General features: G+C 56.2%; 1 protein-coding gene across 1 annotated transcript in view; it reads left to right on the top strand.

The window, feature by feature from the left end:
- Nucleotides 1–1,500: 1,500 nt before the first annotated feature.
- RASGEF1C (RasGEF domain family member 1C) overlaps nt 1,501–21,268 on the top strand; it is a 40,651-nt gene continuing 20,883 nt past the window's right edge. Inside the window, 11 exon segments of the mRNA XM_075993754.1 lie at nt 1,501–1,677; nt 1,799–1,928; nt 3,021–3,062; nt 3,065–3,141; nt 10,334–10,432; nt 10,673–10,754; nt 13,269–13,370; nt 13,772–13,783; nt 13,786–13,850; nt 13,933–14,028; nt 19,953–20,048. Coding sequence (XP_075849869.1) covers nt 1,501–1,677; nt 1,799–1,928; nt 3,021–3,062; nt 3,065–3,141; nt 10,334–10,432; nt 10,673–10,754; nt 13,269–13,370; nt 13,772–13,783; nt 13,786–13,850; nt 13,933–14,028; nt 19,953–20,048 — 978 coding nt within the window.

The following is a 21,268-nucleotide window of genomic DNA, read 5'->3' as shown; positions in this document are numbered from 1 at the left end:
CTGATGCCTGAGCCCTCCCCAGGCTGTAACCCAGTCCCAGCACCTCCCACACCTACACACCCACAGGACCGCCCTCTGAGGGGGATCCCTCGACCTCCACATCCCTCTATCTCTACTCCCAGGGCAGGGTCACTCAGGGGGCCAGGGTCGGGGTCTGCCACAGGGCAGCAGGGGTGGTGTGAGCAGGGGAGATTCAGAGTCCCTGGAAGACCCTATGGTGAGCCCGAAGGACACCATGATTGAGAACGTGGGCAAGACATGGTGATGGGAGGGCCCCGCCTTTTCAATGAAGACTGGTCCCACAGGGACAAGGGGAAGAGCTTCAGGGAGCAGGTGTGGGTTTCCTGTGCACATGTGTACTCAGTGCCAGCTCAGTGGAGGAGGTTTGGGTGGAGAAGACACCAAAACAGCTGTAGCTGGCCTTTCTCTGGGCCAGACACTGACAGCAGTGCCCCCAGGCACCCAAGAAGGCTGACCAGGGGAATCTGCTGATGGTCACCAGAGGTCAAGTGTGGCCTGGGGGGGCACTGCAGGGAGGCAGGGAAGGCTCCACCGAGGAGGAGGCACTTGAGCTACGTCTGGAGGGATGCAGAAGTGAAGATGGTGGGAGAGACTTCTTGTGGGAGGGAACAATATGTGCAGTGGCTCAGAGTTGGAGAAGGGATTTGGAGGAGAGTACATGGCTGGCACCAAGAACATATGATGAGAGTTGGACACAGTGGTGCACACCTGCAGTCCCAGCTGCTTGGAAGGCTGAGGCAGGAGAATCACTTGAGCCCAGGAGTTCGAGGGTACAGTGCACTATGATGGCACCTGTGAATAGTCACTGCACCTCAGCCTGGACAACATAGTGAGACCCCGATCTCTTAAAAAAAAAAAGCATACAACACGGAATGTTAGGAAGTGAGGTTGGACAGGTTGCCCAGAATGCCAGAAGTCCATAGATCAGCTTCAGGCACAGCAGGATCCAGAGCCTCCAATGCTGTCCTCAGGAATGTGCCCACTTTCCTGACCCTTCATGGTGTCAAGATGGCCCCAACAGTGTTGGGCTTACTTGTACCAGCTCAGGGACCCCAGGAGGAAGAGAGCTTCCAAGTGCTACAGAAGTTCTAGGATTGTGCCTGAGGAACCCCCCCCCTCCAGTTTGGATCAGGCCTGTCCCTGAACCAAACTTTATGGCCAGCAGCAGCGGGGAATATTCTGATCATACAGGTGTGTTAAGTCGACCTTTGTGGTGGCAGGGGGCGGGGAGGCAGTGGACTTTAGAAGGGGCCTGCCCCTAAATGGGAAGCTGAGACCAGAGAAGAGGTGAGCGAGAGTTGAGGGGCTGTAAGAAGGAGGAGAATGGAGGCTATGCTGCAAGGTCCCTGGAAGCCCTCCCAGGAAATGATCCCGGGACTCAAGCAGGCACAGAAGCTACTGTGGGAGGCACAGCCCACCCAGTCTGAGCAGGCCCCAGCTCAGGTGTGCCCCCGCCACTCCTTGCCATTACAGGTAGGCATGCCCCAGACGCTGAGCACCTCCAACATGGTCACCCCAGGCAAACTCAGCCCACTTCCCGAGGAGCCCACAGATGGCAAGCAGGCCAGGCAGCCCCTCCTGGACGGAGCTCCATCCTCAGCCTCCCTGGAAACCCTCATCCAACACCTGGTACCCACAGCTGACTACTACCCAGAGGTGGGCACAGTGAGACAACAGGGCTGGAAGTGGCCTTGGATCTGTGGGGTGGGGCAGGCTGGGAGGCATGCCGCACCCTATGCCCTCCTAGAGTGTGGGCTCTTTCTCATGTGTCCCCCAGAAAGCCTACATCTTCACCTTCCTGTTGAGCTCTCGCCTCTTTATCGAGCCCCAGGAGCTCCTTGCCCGGGTCTGCTACCTGTGCGTCGAGCAGCAGGAGCTGGACAAGCCAGTGCTGGACAAGGTGAGAGGCAGGGCAGGGCAGGGGGCTTCTGAGTATACCAGCTCCCCCGTGCCATGCACTCATGGAGGCAGTGATTGTCCCTGCTTTTCTGAAAGGGTGGCTACAGGGTGGTTCTGACTTGTCTGAGGTCCAGAGCCAGAAGGAACCCTGCAGGGACCTTTAACTCCCGTGCAGTTTTCTGGCACCCTATGGGAGCCCTTGCGCTCACAGTAAGCCCAGACCCCGTACCAGGAGCTCGGCCAGTAGAGACCCTGCGTCTGTGGCCTGGGAGGCGCCCGCAGCTTCGGCTGGGCTTCCTTCCGTGAGCACAGCTGTTCCAGCTTCCTTTCCCCGTGGGCCCGCTGAAGGGCCCAATCTCCCCATGGTTCCCACTACATTTCCTCCATTCCTGGCGGATCCTGTGGGCTGCCACCGTCTATTCGTTGGCGTGGCAGTCGGCTCTGCTGTGGACAGTGAGGGAAAGCCAGCTTCAACTGGCCTAAAGCAAAGGGACTTCTGGCTCAGGTAACATTCAGGTCTCAGGTACCGCAGGCTCCAGGAGCTCAAAGGACAACACTGAGCCGTGGTCCTTCTCCTTCCGTCGCCCTGCTACCAGCTCCCTGGCCGGCCTCGCTCCGGCCGGGCTCCCAGGGGGACTGTGGTCAGCTGCGCCAGGATCGCCTTCCACCACGCGGCGGAGCAATTCGCCCCGTCCCGCGAACGTCTCAACCTCGTTGGCCAAGCCTAGGTCACATGACCATCTGCGAGCCAGTCACTGTGCAGCATGGAAGTGCGCGGTGTCCTGATTGGCCAGCACTAATCTGGGCCCGCCCCGCGGCGGGAGTGAGGGCGCGAGTCCCCTGGCGGGCGGAGGCGCGAGAGGGAGAGCGCAGCGGCCGGCGGACGCTCCCGAGACGCGACGCGCGTCTGGCCCGCTCTGCTCCCTGTGGGAGCCAGCAGGGTCGCTACCGCCACCTCGTGCCCCTCCGGCCGGCCAGGCGCAGAGCGGGCACGAGGCCCGCCCCGGCAAAGGCGGCAGCGAGGGCCGAGGCGCCGCGCCCCGCGCCCGCACCCAGTGGGCCGCCCCTCGCAGCCTTGCCTTGCAGCCCCGGGTCGGAAGTTTGGCCCCAGCTGCTGCAGCTGTTGGCCGAGTGGGCAGACACCTTCCGCGGGACTTCCTGGAGGACTCGGCCATCGGGCACCTGAAGGACGTGGCGGGCCGCATCGCCCCCTGTGACGAGGTGGGCGAACCGGGGTCACATCCCAGGCCAAGCCTGCCCCTGGGGTCCCCTCTCAGAGCCTTTGTCCCCCACGCTGCACACTGCAGCCCTCCAGAATCGGCCCCTTTCTGACCCATGGGGAATCAGGCATTGCAGAGCAGGAAGGGGGTCCGGGTGCAGGCCTGGCTCTTGACCTCTCTCCTGACTGCGTTCACGGAGGCATCAGACGGGGCAGGGGAGCCCCACTGGTGGGCGCTTGGTATGGCTCGGCCTTCATCCTGTGCCTTTTGCCACAGAGACCTCTCTCCTCCTGCCCAGCGCCATGTCCAGGGCTGGGCTGGTGGTCAGTGCTCTGACCTGAGCAAGGACCTGCACATCAGGGGCAGGAAAAGGGCTCTGCAGGATGAACCAAAGAACAAGAGTGGTGGGGATAAGGACCACTCACTGTCTGGACAGATTCTCAGGGATCCTCTCGGCCCCCAAGGGTAAGCTGTAAACCCGGCAGGCTAGGGGAAGAGGCGGGGAGAGGTGCCCTGCAGCTAAAACCACACGACAGGTAAATGTGGCCCTTGTGCTGGGAAATCCCAGTGGCAGGGAAGCGGCAGGTGTACTGGGCATGAGGTGCCTCTGCAGCCAGCACCCACTCTGCTCTCTAGGCTGTTCTACCCTGGGGAGAGCACTTAAGGGTCTCCAAGTCCCACTTTCCTTATGGGTGAAAGGAGGACAAAAATCTTCAGCTCCCAAGATTATGATGACAGATGTCTCCTGGAATATTTAGAAAGGGCAGGTTTATCAGCATCCCCAGAATAATGCTGTGGGCAGCATTGGTGTTGCATTATCTGGAAAGAGAGAACATGGGTGGGGGTCGTGGGCAGTTTGCCCCAGGAAGAAACTGAACATGGCAAGCTGGTACCTAATGATGTGCCCCAAGGTGGGTCTGGACATGGCAGAGCCAGCTGCATGTAAGACAAAGGAAAACTGCTAAGGCAGGCTGGGCAACAGGAAGCCATAATGCCATCTCAGGATCATGACACTTGGCCTAGGATACAGCACAGAACAGGGTCAGGGAAGAGTTGATGATTGGATAGATAGGGATTGGGGAAAGTGGGTGCTAGTTGACTGGCTGGGTGGACAGTGGGCTCCTTTTATGGATGGTGTAGGGGGCAACAGGTGTTTGGGTAATGCATAGGCGGGTGCATGTATGGGGTGAGCAGATGTGGAAAGATTAATGGAAAGAAGAAAGGAGGCAGAAAAGTAGGAAAAGTGGATGGGTGGATGGATGACAAGATGGATGGGAAGGTGAGTGGGTGGGTGTTAGAAAGGAAGGAGGAAGGACAGATGAGTGAATTGCTGGAACCATGGGTAGGTTAACTGTATAGAGGGGAGATAGCATGTGGGCAGAGAGGAGATGAGTACAGGTGAAAGGTGTGTGTATGGTGGGTGGGTGGATGGATGGGTGGGTAGATGAGTGAGTGGGTGGATGTTAAAAGGAAGAAAGGACAGATGAGTGAATTGCTGGGTCTGTGGGTGGGTCACAGTAAAGCGGAGGTGTGTGATCGCACGTGTGTGGAGAAGAGATGGGTGTGGGGTGGTGGGTGGGTGTGTGTGGTAGAGGGTATGCAAGGGGTTGAGAGCCCAGTCTCCTGCTTTATCCTTCCCCCTCCCCCAGGGGGAAGCCCCCAGGTCTTCAGCAGCAGTGAGGTCTAAGTCACATGACAAGATAGGATTATCCTCCCTTATTTGATCTGCCTGGCATTGGTGGAACCATGTCTGGGTGGTAGGGATGGGTATAAGTCTGGATCTGGTTCCCCTTGGGAAGCCAGTGCCTCCTCACAGGTCCTCACTAAGGACCTGTCAGGCCTGTCACCAGGGCTACGTGGTGTGGACTAGAATAGGAGACCCCCACCCCACCCCAGCCCCGGCCAGGGGTATTCCCAGGTGACCCCAGTATCCCCAAGTTGCCCTGCCACAGAAAAGCACCTACCCGAAAAGGATGTGCTCTGGGCACTGGCCCTTTACATGGAATGGCAGCAGGTAGGCTGCAGGTTGCCGCCCTCCCACACAGCACAAAGGAGGACAGAACCAGACTGATGAGGTGCGGTCCACAGGACCTCGAGCACCTGAGCCTGCCCAGGTCGAGACTCAGAAACCACAGCTCCATGACCCTGGGCAGAGGGCTTTGTTGCTCTGAGCTTCAGATTCCTTATCAGTTAAACAGGGATAATGACTGTCCCTACTGCACAGCTTTACATCAAGGGGCCCTGAAATCATGTGTGCTCTCATTTCAGCACTAGATAAATGTGAGCTACAATGAGAAATGAATTATTTGCAGGATTCAGGCACATGGGCATACTTTTTAACTTTTATGAAACTTTTATTATGAAACACTGCAAACATACATAAATGTAAGGAATAGTAACTAGGAACACCTTTGTACTCATCACTCAGCTCCAACAATTACCAACTTTTTAGTAGACTCGTTTCTTCTATCCCCTCACTTATTTTCCCCTCCCCACAAATTTGTTGTAAGGAAACTATAGACATTATATCTTTTGTTTCAAAAATACTTCAGCATTATCTTTTAAAAGATTTCTCACACAGAGATGGGATCAAAAGATATAAGGTTCTGGGCAAAAGGCAATGAGATGAACACAGGTGGTTTCAGAGCTTTGTGTCTTGGGGCAAGTTACTTAACTTCTCTGATCCTTAAATTTCCTTCCGTAAAAGGGAGGTGATAATTCCTCCCTTACAGGGCTGTGAGAACAGGAGAGCTCAGGGATATAGAGGAGACGCACAGGGCCAGGGCTGAGGGGTTCCCTTCCGGACCCTCTGCAAGGGCTTCCTCATCAGAGCCTCTTTCCCACTGCCCCACTACCATGTCCTCCCCCTGCTCCCCACCACCTCTCAGCAGCTGGGAACAAAACTTGGAGAGGAGCTGAGGAAGCCACTCTCCGCGACTGTGGGTTCTAAGGGCGCCCATGGAGGCCTTCCCAGCATCTGACCACTGCATTGAGACATCTGCTCTGGGCCACCCTGAGCTGGCAGGAACCCAGGGGTGTGTCATGGCCAGCCCTGCCCTTGAGGGGATCCTGGTAGGTTGGACTCAGTAGTTACAGCTCAGCGGGGCCAGTGCCAAGGCTGAGAGAGACTGGGGGAGCCCAGGGGAGATGCAGAGGGTGGCAGCCCCGGATATGGGAGAAAGGACAGGCGGACAGCAGTGCCCCAGCCACTCTGGGCCAGCCCTGAGAGGCGGCTGACTCGACAGCCCTCCCTGTGGACTAGTCTTGTCTCCCCTTGCTCTCACGGACTGTCTGCTGGACTGACTGCCACCCTCCAAGGCTCCCTCCGAGGGCAGAGGTGGCAGATCACTGACACAGAGGACAAGCTGGCAGAGGAACAGAGCCCCAGGCCCCTCACGAGCTCCTGGCTAGCTCAGGAGGGAGTTTTCAAGAACTTCAGAGAACAGGGGCCAGCGCTTTCTAGCCAGGGACAGGTGGTTCTAGCTGTGAAATGCCCACTCCAAGAGAACTTAGAGACACTGGGGCCACCACCCAGGCCACATTTGGATGACTTCTGCCCTCATGCCTGGCTCTGTGCATGCAGCAGATGGCTCAGTGGAAAAAGATGGAAAGACAGCACCAGATCTCGCAGCCTGCAGGGCACACTCCAGCTGCAGCCAGTGGAGAGAGGGCTCCAGCCCGAGGCAGGAGGGATGAGGTGCTGTGCCACCCAGGCACATCCTGGTGCTCTGTAAACATGAGTTCACAAAGCAACAGGGAACACCCTGACATTCTCAGTGGTTTAGGTCTCTGCCTGCCCACATTTACCTGGGGGTCTCCAAGTGTCTGCCCACAGAGTGTGGAAATCAGGAAATGAAAGCAAGTCAAAGAGAAGGGCAAATACCATCCCCACATCAGAAGGGGAGCGGAAGGTTCAGGAAAGAACAAACAGATAAGCTTAAGTTAACACCACTGGAAATATTCCAAATGAATTAGCAAACAGGAAGTAATTATTAGGAATGAATATTGGTTCTATAAAAACAAGTCCTGCTAAATTACCTGCATTAAAAAAAAACGTAGGGCAACCCCATGATTCTATAGGGACAGGCACAGGTGCACTGGGCCCTTGGTTGTGGTAAGGCCCTGCAGTCTGCCTGACACCCTTGCGGGAGAATGTCTGGCTGTCCGCCATGAGGCCGTGCTCGTCACCCGCCCAGCAGCTGTGCGTGGGCACCTCCTGTGGTCCAGGCCCTGCCATTCGTGCTGGGACAATCAGAGAGCAGCCAGCTGTTGTCTGAGTGCAGTGTGTGGTCTGCGGAGAGGATGTGCACGAATAGAGTAGTCTCCCTGATGGCTCTGAAACCGTGAAGTGGGCAAGTGGTGCGTGGGACGGGTATGGTGCTCTGAGCACCAGTGGCCTGTCTGGGAAGCGGTGCCTGAGCTTTGGTCCAGGGGTTAAGGGGCACATGCCAAAAGGGAGAACGATGCCCAGGCCCTGCCGGGACATGGGAGGAGTGGGAGGAGGAGGGGTCAAAGGGGTGGAAGAGTGACCTGTGTCCAGAGCACAGTCAGGGAGCAAGGGACACGTTGAGCCATTGAGCATGACCAGAGCTGACCTCAGGGCCTTAGAGCCACAGTGGGGCTTTTGTCTTTGCAAAAGCCATGGAGGTTCCTGAGGAAGAGGGAGGCAGTGGTCAGATTTGCACCTCAAATAGACCACTCTGCAGCGAGAGTGGAGAAAGCTGGCATGGATGCAATGGGGCCACTGGGGAGACCGCTGCAGCCACTAGGAGACAGCAGTGACCTGGACCACAGGGACAGTGCTGGAGACTCGTGGAAATAGAAGACAATGAAATGGAGAGGGTTAGTGAGGCCTGGAGGGGTGTTGGGGAGAGGGTGGGAGGAGGGGTTCCGAGCCTGTGTGCGTGCAGGCTGGCTGTGGAGGAGCACAGGACGCCTGTGTCCAGCACGGGGTCTGGGCAGGCCATGTCCTGTGGCTCTGGAGATCAGAGGGGACGCTGCATGTGTAAATGTGGGCACTGTCCACACATGGACGTCAGATGGCACTGTGGACATGAACCAGAACAGCCAGGAACAAAGGAAAGAGTGAGAAGAGAGGTCTAGACTGAGGAAGACCAGGATAGAAAGACAGGCAGGAGGAACCAGGAAGCTGAGGTGGAGGTGGCCAAAGAAGATGCAGCCTGAGAAATGGCCATTGGCTATGGTAACAGAAGGGTCTTATGCAAGTGGCTCCCAGATGGGGTGGCCAAGGAGTGAGTGGGAGGTGAGGACACATGTGGCCGGTGTAGCTGCTCATGGGACTCAGGCTGTATGGGAGAGAAAGACTGGAGGGTCATGCAGGGGTCGGAGCTCACAGGGTCTGACTGTGCCCCCAGGGCTGGCATGGCTGGACCTCACTCCCCATCTTCCCTGAACTCATATGACAACCTGGGAGGCAGCATGCTGACCACATCTTGGCCTGCAGCCTTGCCGAGAGGGGCTGTTCCTTTGGTGGGCAGGAGGCGGAAGAGCCAGATGTCCGGTGACCCGCTCGCTGCCTAGCTAGCCTGCAGGCGCCTTCTGGTCTGACCCACGACATGGGCTTAGGTTAAACAGCCACTTCTCCCTTCCTCGTGTCCTGAGGGCTATACCACAGCTGCCTGGGACTGCTTCACAGGGAAGTGATGCCAGGAGGGTGGGCAGGAGCTGCCTCCATCACAAGAGCGCTGGCACCGCAGTCCTCAGACAGGTCCCTCACAGCCAGCATGCCAGAGGCCACACCTGCAGAATGCTGCAGGCCTTGTGTGTTTCAAGAGAGCATGAAGGAAAATTAGCTGACGGTTGTGACTATTCACCACCTGTTCTCTTCTGAGGGCCCTGGGCTCGGGCTGTCTGGTCGATGGCTCGCCATTGCCAGAGGCCTGGCTCCCAGCTGCCACACTGCCTCTGCCAGCACCCAGGCCCCTCCTTGGCATCTGGGGGGTTGAATCCACCTCCTGGGGTGACATTTGCTATGAGCTGATGAGCTCAGAGGCATATTCTGTGGGTTGGACCAAAACCCTTGGGGGCATGTCTTAATAACCCAGCCGGTATGGTGGCATTTCCATGAAACAGGTCTCCAAGGGGAAATAACCAGTTTCTCTTTGGGGGCAGAAGGATAGGTGCCCCTTGAGGGGTCATGCCCTTCCATCCCTGTACTCAGCCCAGGGCATGACCCACAGCAGGAATCTGTCCTGGGCTGGCTGGGAGGGGACCGCGGTGGTGTAATAGCTTTTTGTGGAGCACTCGCTGTGTGCCCAGAGCTGGGCTGGGCTCAGCTAACAGAGGTCACAGCACAGACCTCCCAGCCCCTGTGCAGCTGTCATTCCAGTGAGGGAGCAAACAAACCGGACTGTCTTCACAGTGGTCCCATAAAAGAAGTCACATGGGGCCGGGCGCGGTGGCTCACGCCTGTAATCCTAGCACTCTGGGAGGCCAAGGCGGGCGGATTGCTCAAGGTCAGGAGTTCGAAACCAGCCTGAGTGAGACCCCGTCTCTACCATAAAAATAGAAAGAAATTAATTGGCCAACTAATATATATAATATAAAAATCAGCTGGGCATGGTGGCTCGTGCCTGTAGTCCCAGCTACTCGGGAGGCTGAGGCAGGAGGATTGCTTGAGCCCAGGAGTTTGAGGTTGCTGTGAGCTAGGCTGACACCACGGCACTCACTCTAGCCTGGGCAAGAAAGCGAGACTCTGTCTCAAAAAAAAAGAAGTCACATGGGATGGCCCAGATGAGCACTGCTGGAGGCGGAGGGCAGGTCGGCAGGGCTAGTCAGGGAAGGCCTCTCTGAACTGGGCCTTGGAGATGGGCCCATCGAAGCCAAACAAAAGGCCAGTCATCCAGGACAGGGCCTGTTCCCTGTCTCCCTCCTCTGTCCCTTCCTCTGGTGTCCTGCAGCACCCACCCCACTCTGCCCTGCTGCCCAGATCGCTGCCCCCCAACACTTTGTCACCCTCCCAAATATGTGCTCTTCTCAGCTCCCCCATGTCCCTGCAGCCTTCTCCCCACCTGGCCTGGTCCCAACCCCAGGCTTCCCGGGGTGGGGTCCTATTTCAGGGCTGGCAGGTCCCATCCATTTGGCACCTAGGAGCCTGCCCTCCTCTGACATTAGATTTGGAAGTGGATGTGCAGGCCTGAGCGCCTTCTTCCCACCCTGCCCCCTGCCCCCAGGCATTCCGGAAGAGGATGCAGCAGCTCCTGCAGGCTCTGAACCAGAGGCTAGTGGCCCTGGGCCAGGGGCCGGAAGGTCTGGTGGGCGCCGACAGCCACAGATGAACGCCACAGCGACTTTAGCGACAGCCATGATGGCGCACAGTCAAGTGTTGACTTTAGCCGACAGCTGTGATATGACTTCTAATTTTTCATTTATCAAAATAAAATTGTGAACATTTAAAAATAACATAATGAAAACATATATGTCTATGTTCCCTATTCTGATTTACATCAAGTAAAGCTGCCTGTAAAGTAAAACAAGCTTTCAGTGCTTTGAAGCTTTCCTCCTCACACAAGAACAAGACAGATTCCGCGTCAATGCGCAGCACAAGCCGTCGTGCGGCCCGTGAGTGCGGCTGCGGGCGAGGGTTCGTGGCCGGTGAGCACAGTACCGAAGTGGTTAAAAGTTATTGAATAGCCGGGCGCGGTGGCTCACACCTGTAATCCTAGCACTCTGGGAGGCCGAGGCAGGCGGATTGCTCAAGGTCAGGAGTTCGAAACCACCCTGAGCAAGAGCGAGACCCTGCCTCTACTATAAATAGAAAGAAATTAATTTGGCCAACTAATATATATAGAAAAAACTAGCCGGGCATGGTGGTGCATGCCTGTAGTCCCAGCTACTTGGGAGGCTGAGGCAGAAGGATTGCTTGAGCCCAGGAGTTTGAGGTTGCTGTGAGCTGGGCTGATGCCACGGCACTCACTCTAGCCTGGGCAACAAAGCAAGACTGTCTCAAAAAAAAAAAAAAAAAATTATTGAATAGTTGGGTGAAGTGGCGCTCACCTGTAATCTCAGCCACTTGGCAGGCGAGGCAGGAAGATTGCTTTGGCCCAGGAATTGAAGGTTGCAATGAGGTATGATCGTGCCATTGCTCTCTAACCTATGTGACAGAGCGAGACCCTGCCTCCAAAAAAAAAAAAAAAAATTATTGAGGACCCCAAGAACTTTGGTTATGTAGATTTTTGAGGTGACAGATTCGTTTGCCCATTTTCAAGAAAATACCTACCAAATACTGAAGTCAATACCATGGTTTCTCCAGCAGTCCTTCCTTCAAGTAAAAATGGTATTCCACGAGAGTGGCCAGATCAATCAAGTGCTCCCTTGCAGACAACCTGCATACTTCTGCATACAACACAGGCCTTTGTGTGTATGCCCCCACATCACAGAGAGTATGAGGATGTGTACTCAGGGTTGAGATTTAACGTAATTAAAAAGTTTTGCCTGGCTGGGCGCGGTGGCTCACGCCTGTAATCCTAGCACTCTGGGAGGCTGAGGCGGGTGGATTGCTTGAGGTCAGGAGTTCGAAACCAGCCTGAGCAACAGCGAGACCCCCATCTCTACTATAAATAGAAAGAAATTAATTGGCCAAACAATATATATAGAAAAAATTAGCCGGGCATGGTGGCGCATGCCTGTAGTCCCAGCTACTCGGGAGGCTGAGGCAGAAGGATCACTTGAGCCAGGAGTTTGAGGTTGCTGTGAGCTAGGCTGACGCCACGGCACTCACTCTAGCCTGGGCAACAAAGCGAGACTCTGTCTCAAAAAAAAAAAAAAAAAATTTTTGCCTCATTAACATTCTTAAGTCACACTCGTTCTTTTCCTTCTACTGGGCAGCTTTACCTGCCATTGCTTTTGTATCATCAGTGCAAATCTCAATGCAGTGGAAAAGGCAATTACATCATATTACTATGAAAATAGCTCTGCCCTGTGGACTCCCTGAAAGGGTCCCAGGGCCCCCACCCCGGGAGTCCACAGGCAACACGTTGAGAACTGTCACTCTAGTGTATACATAGGAAGGGGCATTACTGTGTCATGGGGCAGGCACATGGGCAACCTGCTGTCAAGTGAGGATACACCAGTTTGCACACCTAGCAGGGGTTATTCTTGCTCTACATCCTCATAGACTCTTAAAATTGTCAGATTTAAATTTCTGACTATTAAACTACTAAACTATTAAATGGAGCATCTTTTCATTATTTTGGGCCATTCTTGTTTCTCCTCTGTGAGGTGCCTGCCCCTGACTTTTGTCCAGTTTTCTATTGGTGGTTTGTCTTTTTCTTAAGGATTTTTAAGAATGTTTTATTCTTGTTGTATTTTAAATATACATTAAATAATCATTTGCAGTTAGATGTACCGCAAATTTTCTTCTCCTGGGTGGTTGCTTTGCTTTTCATTCTCATTGTGATGTCTTTTGACACACAGGTGTTCTTAAGTTAACTCTAGTCAAATTCACTAAATTTTTCCTTTATGGTTTTTTATGGGGAGGTAAGAAATCCTTCCCTACACCCCACTCAGGCCATAAAGATGATGTCCTGCGTTTCCTCTGGGAGTTTTAAAGTTTTGCCCTTCACATCTTGATCTGAAATTCATTTTGTGCCTATGGCTTTAGTTGGGGATTCACATTTTTTTTCCAAACAAATAACCAATTGTTTTTGCGCCATCATGTCTTCCTTCACCCTTAGGTGTGCCCTGGCAGACCTGCGCTCTGTCCACATACATGCAGGTCGTTCCGGGACACTGCCCTGCTCCATCCGTCCGTTTCTGTGTCAGGACACGTTGTCTTAATTACTACAATCCTGTGACGACCCTCGAACGGGTCCCCCAGGCTCTTCTTTAGGAGTGGCTGGGCTATTGTTGACTCTCTGCTTTTCTATTTAAATTTTAGAATCACTTGTCAAATTCTATGAAAAGTCCTTTGGAGGCCGGGCGCGGTGGCTCACGCCTGTAATGCTAGCACTCTGGGAGGCCGAGGCGGGCAGATTGCTCGAGGTCAGGAGTTCGAAACCAGCCTGAGCCAAGAGCGAGACCCCGTCTCTACTATAAATAGAAATTAATTGGCCAACTAATATATATAGAAAAAAATTAGCCACTGAGGCTCTGGTGCCCTGTCCCCAGCCAGCCAAGAACAACAGAGGGCCCGGGCGGCTGAGCTGTCCATCGGCGTGGCCTGCGAGCGCTGCAACGCCGGCAACTCCAGCTCTCTGGAGGCCGTCACCTGTGAGTGGGCCGGCCAGGCCCGGCACCCGCACAGAGACCCAGAGAGGCGGTGCAGGTGCAAGTCGGGGCCCTCCTCTGCACAGTGGAGGGTGTGGGCCCAGTTGTCCACAGGCCTCAGGCAGCCATCAGCCCCAGGTCCCCACCCCAGAGGTCCTGAGGGCACCCCTTTTGAGGCGTGCCTTCCGGGTGCTTGGAGAGGGCCTGGTAGTGTGTTCCCAGATTCAGAGTACGGGGCCCCACCAGGCACTGGGCACAGGGCAGGGACAGGCTCTGCATACGCAGGCCGGGCCCACCGCGACACAGTGCCTGCCAGCACCCACCCTGTCTGGAGGGCGGGGCCGCTGCAGCCACACAGGGCCCCCCTGCCCAGGGGCAGCCTCAGCCCAGCCCTCCCTCTTCAGCCGGCATGAACATGAGCCTGTCTCCAGGCTGAGGAAGACCTGGGCCAAAGCGAAGACAGCCAAGTTTTTCATTCTCGAGGTAAGCAAGGTGGCTGGGCTGCCCAGCGCCACCGGCCATCCCCCGCGCACGGCTGCCCAAATGCCTCCCTGTCTCCTTCCAGCACCAGATGGACCCAACGGGGAACTTCTGCAACCACAGGACAGCCCTGCGAGGGGCAGCCCCCCGCTTCCTGACCGCCCACAGCAGCAGGGAGAAGGCAGGTCACAGGCCTGCCCGCCCACAGAGCTCCTCCCTGCTCTAGACCACCGGCCGCCTTGGCCCAGGTGGGCTGTATCAGGCAACCTGGCTGCTGGCTCAGAGACCACCTGGTCTAGCCCTGCCCTTCGGCAGCATCCACGTCGCCTTGCTTGCATGCCTCCAGTGCAGGGAACTCACCACCTCCCAGAACAGGCCAGCTCCCCTCAAGCAGCTCTAAGAAAGCTATTCCTTGAGAGGCTGAAGCCAGCTGCCTGGCGCCGTCCTGTCGGGGCCTTGCAGGGTGAAGCCTCTTCCTCTGCTGCTCCCCAGTGCTCAGAGCCGCCACACCCCTCCTCTCTTCCCGAGTTGGCGGCCCCAGAGCTAGTGTCCTGCCATGCTGCAGTGCCTAGTCCCTCCCCGTATGGGCCCCTTTGGTCCCTGAACAGCTGTCTGTCAGAGTCCCTTATGTTTCAGCTCACATTTTGGTTCTGAGTACATAGGATCTTTCACTTCCCTTATTCTAAACACAATTCCTTTATTCATGTGGCCTCAGATCACATTTACAGTTTTGGCAGTGACTGAACCAAGCTTCTTCCTCACCAAACGGCCTGTTCACAGGTCATGTTCTTATACATTTGCATTTGGGGGCCTTTGTTCATCCTGATCCATGTTATTTCTCTTGGAAATTCTCCTCGTAGCCCCTGATACAGGGAATGTGCACAGGCCCTGGGACTGCAGTGATCCTCTGGCTTAAACCTCGTCACCAGCCTGATGATCAGAGTTGTGCATGTCCACAGACGGGAAACCCCAAGACCTGATGCACCCTTAAAGATGGGCTCCTGCAGGACCATCTGTGGAGCAGGTCCCTGCTGTGGTTTGTGGAGGTCTATCTCCAACTTGAGGGATAACAGGACAAACTGCTATTCTTGAAATTCTGAGTCACTCTGGGCGCATCCCAGTGGTCAGGGTTGCAAAGTGAGCTGAGGCATGCACACATGTGCCCCCCAGGCCTTCCTGGCCCCCCACCCAACAGGCAGATACAGGTCACACTGATGGCTCTGTCTTGTCCAGCTGGCCTTTCTGGTTCAGGCTGTGAGTGCTTGACGCTGGGTTCTTGATGCTGGGTCCACAGTGACGCTGGGTCCACAGTGACGCTGGGCCCACAGTGACGCTGGGCCCACAGTGACGCTGGGCCCACAGTGACGCTGGGCCCACAGTGACGCTGGGCCCTCAGTGACGCTGGGCCCTCAGTGACGCTGGGTCCACAGTGACGCTGGGCCCACAGTGACGCTGGGTCCACAGTGACGCTGGGTCCACAGTGACGCTGGGTCCACAGTGACGCTGGGCCCACAGTGACGCTGGGTCCACAGTGACGCTGGGTCCTCAGTGACGCTGGGTCCTTGACGCTGGGCTCACAGTGACGCTGGGCTCACAGTGACGCTGGGTCCACAGTGACGCTGAGCCCACAGTGACGCTGGGCCCTCAGTGACGCTGGGTCCACAGTGACGCTGGGCCCTCAGTGACGCTGGGTCCACAGTGACACTGGGCCCACAGTGACGCTGGGCCCACAGTGACGCTGGGTCCACAGTGACGCTGGGTCCTCAGTGACGCTGGGTCCTTGACGCTGGGCTCACAGTGACGCTGGGTCCACAGTGACGCTGGGCCCACAGTGACGCTGGGTCCACAGTGACGCTGGGTCCTCAGTGACGCTGGGTCCTTGACGCTGGGCTCACAGTGACGCTGGGTCCTTGACGCTGGGTCCTCAGTGACGCTGGGTCCTTGACGCTGGGCTCACAGTGACGCTGGGTCCACAGTGACGCTGGGCCCACAGTGACGCTGGGTCCACAGTGACGCTGGGTCCTCAGTGACGCTGGGTCCTTGACGCTGGGCCCACAGTGACGCTGGGTCCACAGTGACGGTGGGTCCTCAGTCACGCTGGGTCCTCAGTGACGCTGGGTCCTCAGTGATGCTGGGCCCACAGTGACGCTGGGCCCACAGTGACGGTGGGTCCTCAGTCACGCTGGGTCCTCAGTGACGCTGGGCCCACAGCGACGCTGGGTCCACAGTGACGCTGGGTCCACAGTGACGGTGGGCCCACAGTGACGCTGGGCCCACAGTGACGCTGGGTCCACAGTGACGCTGAGCCCACAGTGACGGTGGGTCCTCAGTCACGCTGGGTCCTCAGTCACGCTGGGCCCACAGTGACGCTGGGCCCACAGTGACGCTGGGTCCACAGTGACGCTGGGTCCCGGGAGGGCTGCTGCACTGGGGAGAAGCGTCCTGCAAGGCAGACCTCAAGCCCCAGACAGGAGGGCTCCTCCCGCCCCTGGGAGCGGAGCTCGGCAACAGGGCCGGGACCTCACTTCACTGAGCACCTGCCTCTTTCTGGCCGTCTGACCCCCACACACAATCCTGACGATTACCTGGTGGGATGGGCTTCAGCTTTGCCATTTCCCAAGTTAGAAGACTGCATCTCAGGGAGGAGACGTCACTGGCCCAGTTCCACTGTGAGTAGGTGGCAGAGCCAGGGACCGATCTGCCACCTGGCTCTGAGCAGTGCGTCTGCGCACCATCAGGCCGCCTGCTGTTCCGGGGCACGGGTGCGTGCGGTGGCCTCAAGGGCGCCGGCTTTTGGCCGCAGCAAGGAGGGCCGGAGCTGCTTGCTGGGCTGGGCTGCAGCCCCTGCCTTGAGACGCCAGCCGCGCGCTGCTCTCTGCACCGCGTGGCAGGTGCGTGGGGTGGGTGGACGGACTGCCAGTGCATGTGCCTGTGGTCTGAGCCCTTCCCAGCCCTGGGTGCTGGGTGCCGTGCATTTGGGTCTGGTGCCACAGTGGGTGACCTTCAGAGCTGTGTGTTTAGTTTAACTATATTCTCCTTAACTTCCAGAGAGATGTGGGCCATGGACTGGGCCCCCTGAAGATGCTTCATGGGTGGAAGGAGAGGAGGAAGAAGGGAAGGGAGGAAGGAAGGATGCTCAGACACATTCTCCTAGCCCCCTGGTGCCCCAGCTGGGTTGATAGGCTCAGAGATCTCAGTGGTCACCACACTTGATGCTTTCTTCCTGCCTGTGGCTGGCTCCTGTCTGCCCCTCTCTCTCAGTCTATGTCACGGGCCACTTCTTAGGTGACCTCAAAGCTGAGCTAGATTCTGATTGAACTCCTTGGATCCGGAAAGCAAAGGCAGTGGGTGTGCAGACACAAAGGGCCCCTTTGGCTGCCATGAGGACAGGGAGACCAGACTGGATGTGAGGGTGACCTGGCTCAGCATGCACGTGGTTGAAGGGGTGAAGTCCCCACTGGGGAACACACTGCCTCTAGGGAACAGCTCCAGGGCCACTGCCTCCAGAAGCGGAGACCAGGCCCCAGAGGAGCCATCTGTGTGCAGAGTCCCATTGCCCGTGATCCTCTGCGTGTCACGTGCGTGTCCCCGTGCCACATGGTCCAGCTGCCATGCACTAGCACTGGGGCTGAGGATCGGCGCCATGGCAGTGGAGGGGACAGAGAACACCCCCCCCCCATACAGTGAGGAAGCAGGCAAGATGGGTCCCTGGGGTTGAGCTGCCTGGGTTCCAGTCTTGCTTCTGCTACTTACTGCTGTGTGATCTTATGCAAGTTACTCAGCCTCTCTGGGCCTTGGCTTCCTCATCTGTCAGACGGGGTCATAAGAGCCCTGCTTCACAGGACCATGTTGAGGAGGAAGCGTGTGCACATACAGCTTAGCAGTGTACCACTCAGGCCCGCCGCTGGGGCCCCTTGATCAGGGCGTGAGCAGAGGCCGCTTGGGAACACAGGTGGGAACTAAACCCAGCCAGGGAGAGGGGATGAGCAAAGACCTCCGAGACCACACTGCCTTGTTTTTGTTATTCCCACTACACTAAGGTCAGGAGTGAGTGTGTCCCCCGAGCTCTGGCACCTGGCACAGGAAAGACCCGTGGAGTTGGCGTAAGTCGAGTGACCAATTTGTCCCAGTTTGCTCAGGACTGTCCCGGTTTCAGCACTGAAGGTCCTGCTTCCCAGGAAATCCTTCAGCCCTGAGCAGACCAGGCAGACGGTCACCCTGCCAAATCTGGATCTGGTCTTAGTCCTGGTAGTCACTAACTGGGTGACCTTGGGCCAGACCCTGCTACTCTCTGGCCTCAGTTTCCCTATCTGCCCTGCTCAGGTGGGCCATCTGTGCTTTTGTGCTTTGCAGAGTTGTCAGAGCCTAGGCTCTCACCTCAAAGACCTTGTTAACTTGGGGCTGGGGATGTGACCCTAGCACTCTCTGAGCCAGAAATGCCAGTGCTGGGGCCCAGTTCCCAAGGATCACTGGCTGGCTGGCCCCACTGGACTGGCAGCGCGTGCCCCAGCTCCAGAGGCTGAGGACAGAGCGGTGTCAGTGTGCAATGGCTTACAACAGCATACAGCATAGAATACAAGGAACAGCATAGAATACAAGGAACAGCATAGAATACAGCATAGAACAGCATAGAATACAAGGAACAGCATAGAATACAAGGAACAGCATAGAATACAAGGAACAGCATAGAATACAAGGAACAGCATAGAATACAGCATAGAACAGCATAGAATACAAGGAACAGCATAGAATACAGCATAGAACAGCATAGAATACAAGGAACAGCATAGAATACAGCATAGAACAGCATAGAATACAAGGAACAGCATAGAATACAAGCAACAGCATAGAATACAAGGAACAGCATAGAACAGCATAGAATACAAGGAACAGCATAGAATACAGCATAGAACAGCATAGAATACAAGGAACAGCATAGAATACAAGCAACAGCATAGAATACAAGGAACAGCATAGAACAGCATAGAATACAAGGAACAGCATAGAATACAGCATAGAACAGCATAGAATACAAGGAAATGTATTCCTTCGTGGTTTTCACAGTTCTGCAGGCCAGAAGGCCACATCAAGGTGTCAGCAGGGCCACGCTCTCTCCAAAGGCTCTAGGGGGATGCTTCCCACCTCCCGCAGCTTCTGGGGGCCCCAGGCATTCCCTGGCCTGTAGCCACATCACTCCCATCTCTTCCTCCGCCCTTAGATGGCCTGCCCTCCTTTGTGTCCAAACTTCCCTCTTTCTATAAGGACACCAGTCACTGGATTAGGGCCAGCCCTTGTCCAGTGTGGCCTCAACTTAATCTTATCAGCGAAGACTCTGTCTCCAAATAATGTCCCCTATGCGGGCACTGGGTGTTAGGACTTGAACATACCTTTGCGAGGATGCAGTTCAACCCACAGCAGGAGGGTAGGCCCAGCCAGGTTCCCCAAAGGGCGGTCTGCACCTTTAGTGGTGGAGCTCGCTGCTCTGGGGGGCAGCGCGGGCATGCAAAGCAGGCGGAAGGAGCCTGGGGACACATGTGACGCCCAGTTGTCACAGGCTGGATTCACAAACCTTTCCCTTTGTGCAGCAGAGCAAGAATGCTTTGCTTTTGCTCTCACCCCAAGTGTATCAGGATTGGCTCTTTAGTGTCAAGAAAGACACAGGATGACAAATTGTTAAAAACGTTAAAATAAAAAAGTTGGCCACGGAACTTCAGGCCAGATGATTCACACCTGTTCCACACAGATTGAGCACATTCACAAACTGCGATGGGAGAGATATTCAAGGGTCGTCACAACTGTGCATCCTTCGCCCAGCACCAGCCCGAAAGACGCCTTGACCCGGCTGGGAGGAGGCAGCCTGGCCCAGTACCGGTCCTGTACCGCCGTCCTGTGGTTCCACCTCGCCCCCAGCAGGGCGCGCTCATGAGCCTCATAGCTCATGAAGCGCCAGGCTCCGGCTCGCCCTGGAGTCTCCCTGCCCGCTGCCCCCTGGGCTGCAGCGCCCAGGGCCGGGGTCCAGGCGGTGTCTGCTGGCAGGGCTGCCTCCCTGCCCTCGAGCCAGCGCTGCAGGGCCGGCCGAGGCCGACCTGTGCCTCTCCCTTCCAGGTCGTCATTCCCTTCTTCAGCTTGCTCATCAAAGACATCTACTTCCTCAGTGCGGGCTGTGCCAGCCGGCTCCCCAAAGGACACAGCAAATTTGAGGTAGGGTCGCGGGACCTTGGTGGGATGGCCACTGTGTCAGACAGGCCAGGAGAAGATCCCAGAGTGTAGGGCAGAGGAATTTGTAGGACAGAGGAAGGGCAGAGGAATTTACTTGGGTGGGGCAATGAGCTAACCGCAAACCTTTGCTTCTGGTCATTGCTTGCTCGCTACGCCGCTGTAAGGGGAATTATGGGATGAGGTCATTGAAGCACGGGTGACTGGCCCATCAGGTAATAGAGGGCAACCAACCCGCCAATTATTTCAAAAGGCAATAGTGGGCAACCAATCATTTTAAAGGTCAACGCATGATCCATGCGTAGTCGGCTTGTGCGCAGCTTGTGCACCTTGGGGATAAAAGGCATGCCGTTGTTCCGGCCGGGGTCCTTGCCTGTGAGAGTGGCCACTGCATTGGTGCTCTGGGGCTTGGACCCTGGCTAGCCAGAAAATAAACCTCCTCTTGTGTGATTGCATCCTCGATGTCTCTGCTTTTCTGTCCGGTGGGGCTGTGGAAGGTCGGTCCCTAACAAGAGCAGGACCACTAGTGCCTAACAGGGGACTCGGGCAGAGTGCAGCAGCTCACAGCTGACTTCAGGGCAGGATCACCAGCATCCCCCACTCCACCAGCTGGGGAGACCGAGGCACATGCACATGTCGCTGGCCACTCCTGGCTAGGCCTTGGCCCAGCGCAGGGGAAGCAGAATCATTTCATCCCTTGGAGAGTGTTGGAGACTAAGACTCTCTACATTTTAACCACTTGTCCTGCCTTGTCCTACACACAGAAAATAGCCTAAGACGAAAATAGCACCCAGCCCCCCAGCTATAGTTCCGAGAAGAATGCATTCCATGACATGCTTGCTCCAGGGCATGCTACCTGCAATTGTTCCCAACCCCCTGCCAGGTTGGGGTTGAGTGATCCATCACAAACAGCTTTCGGTGCCATTGGGATGCTAATTGGGGCTGATTAGCCCACACCCAAGCCTCATCATCCCCCCACTCTATTTTTCTGTTTCTACTTCCTTGTTTTCTGTATATAAAACCTACTAAAAATCCAAGTAAAGTAGACCTTGACAACCCTTTGCTTGGTCTCATTCCTTTCTCTCCCCCATCTCTTTCAGGCACGGTCCCCCTCGCCCCCGAGAGTAACAGAAGGTCCCGTGGGCTGGGACAAGTGGCGCCCAACGTGGGGCCCGAGGTATGGACCTTTGTCGGGTGACGCCGCA

This window comes from Microcebus murinus, chromosome 17 (assembly GCF_040939455.1).
Source record: "Microcebus murinus isolate Inina chromosome 17, M.murinus_Inina_mat1.0, whole genome shotgun sequence".
Lineage (NCBI taxonomy): Eukaryota > Metazoa > Chordata > Mammalia > Primates > Cheirogaleidae > Microcebus > Microcebus murinus.
This window is presented reverse-complemented; position numbering and strand designations above follow the sequence as displayed.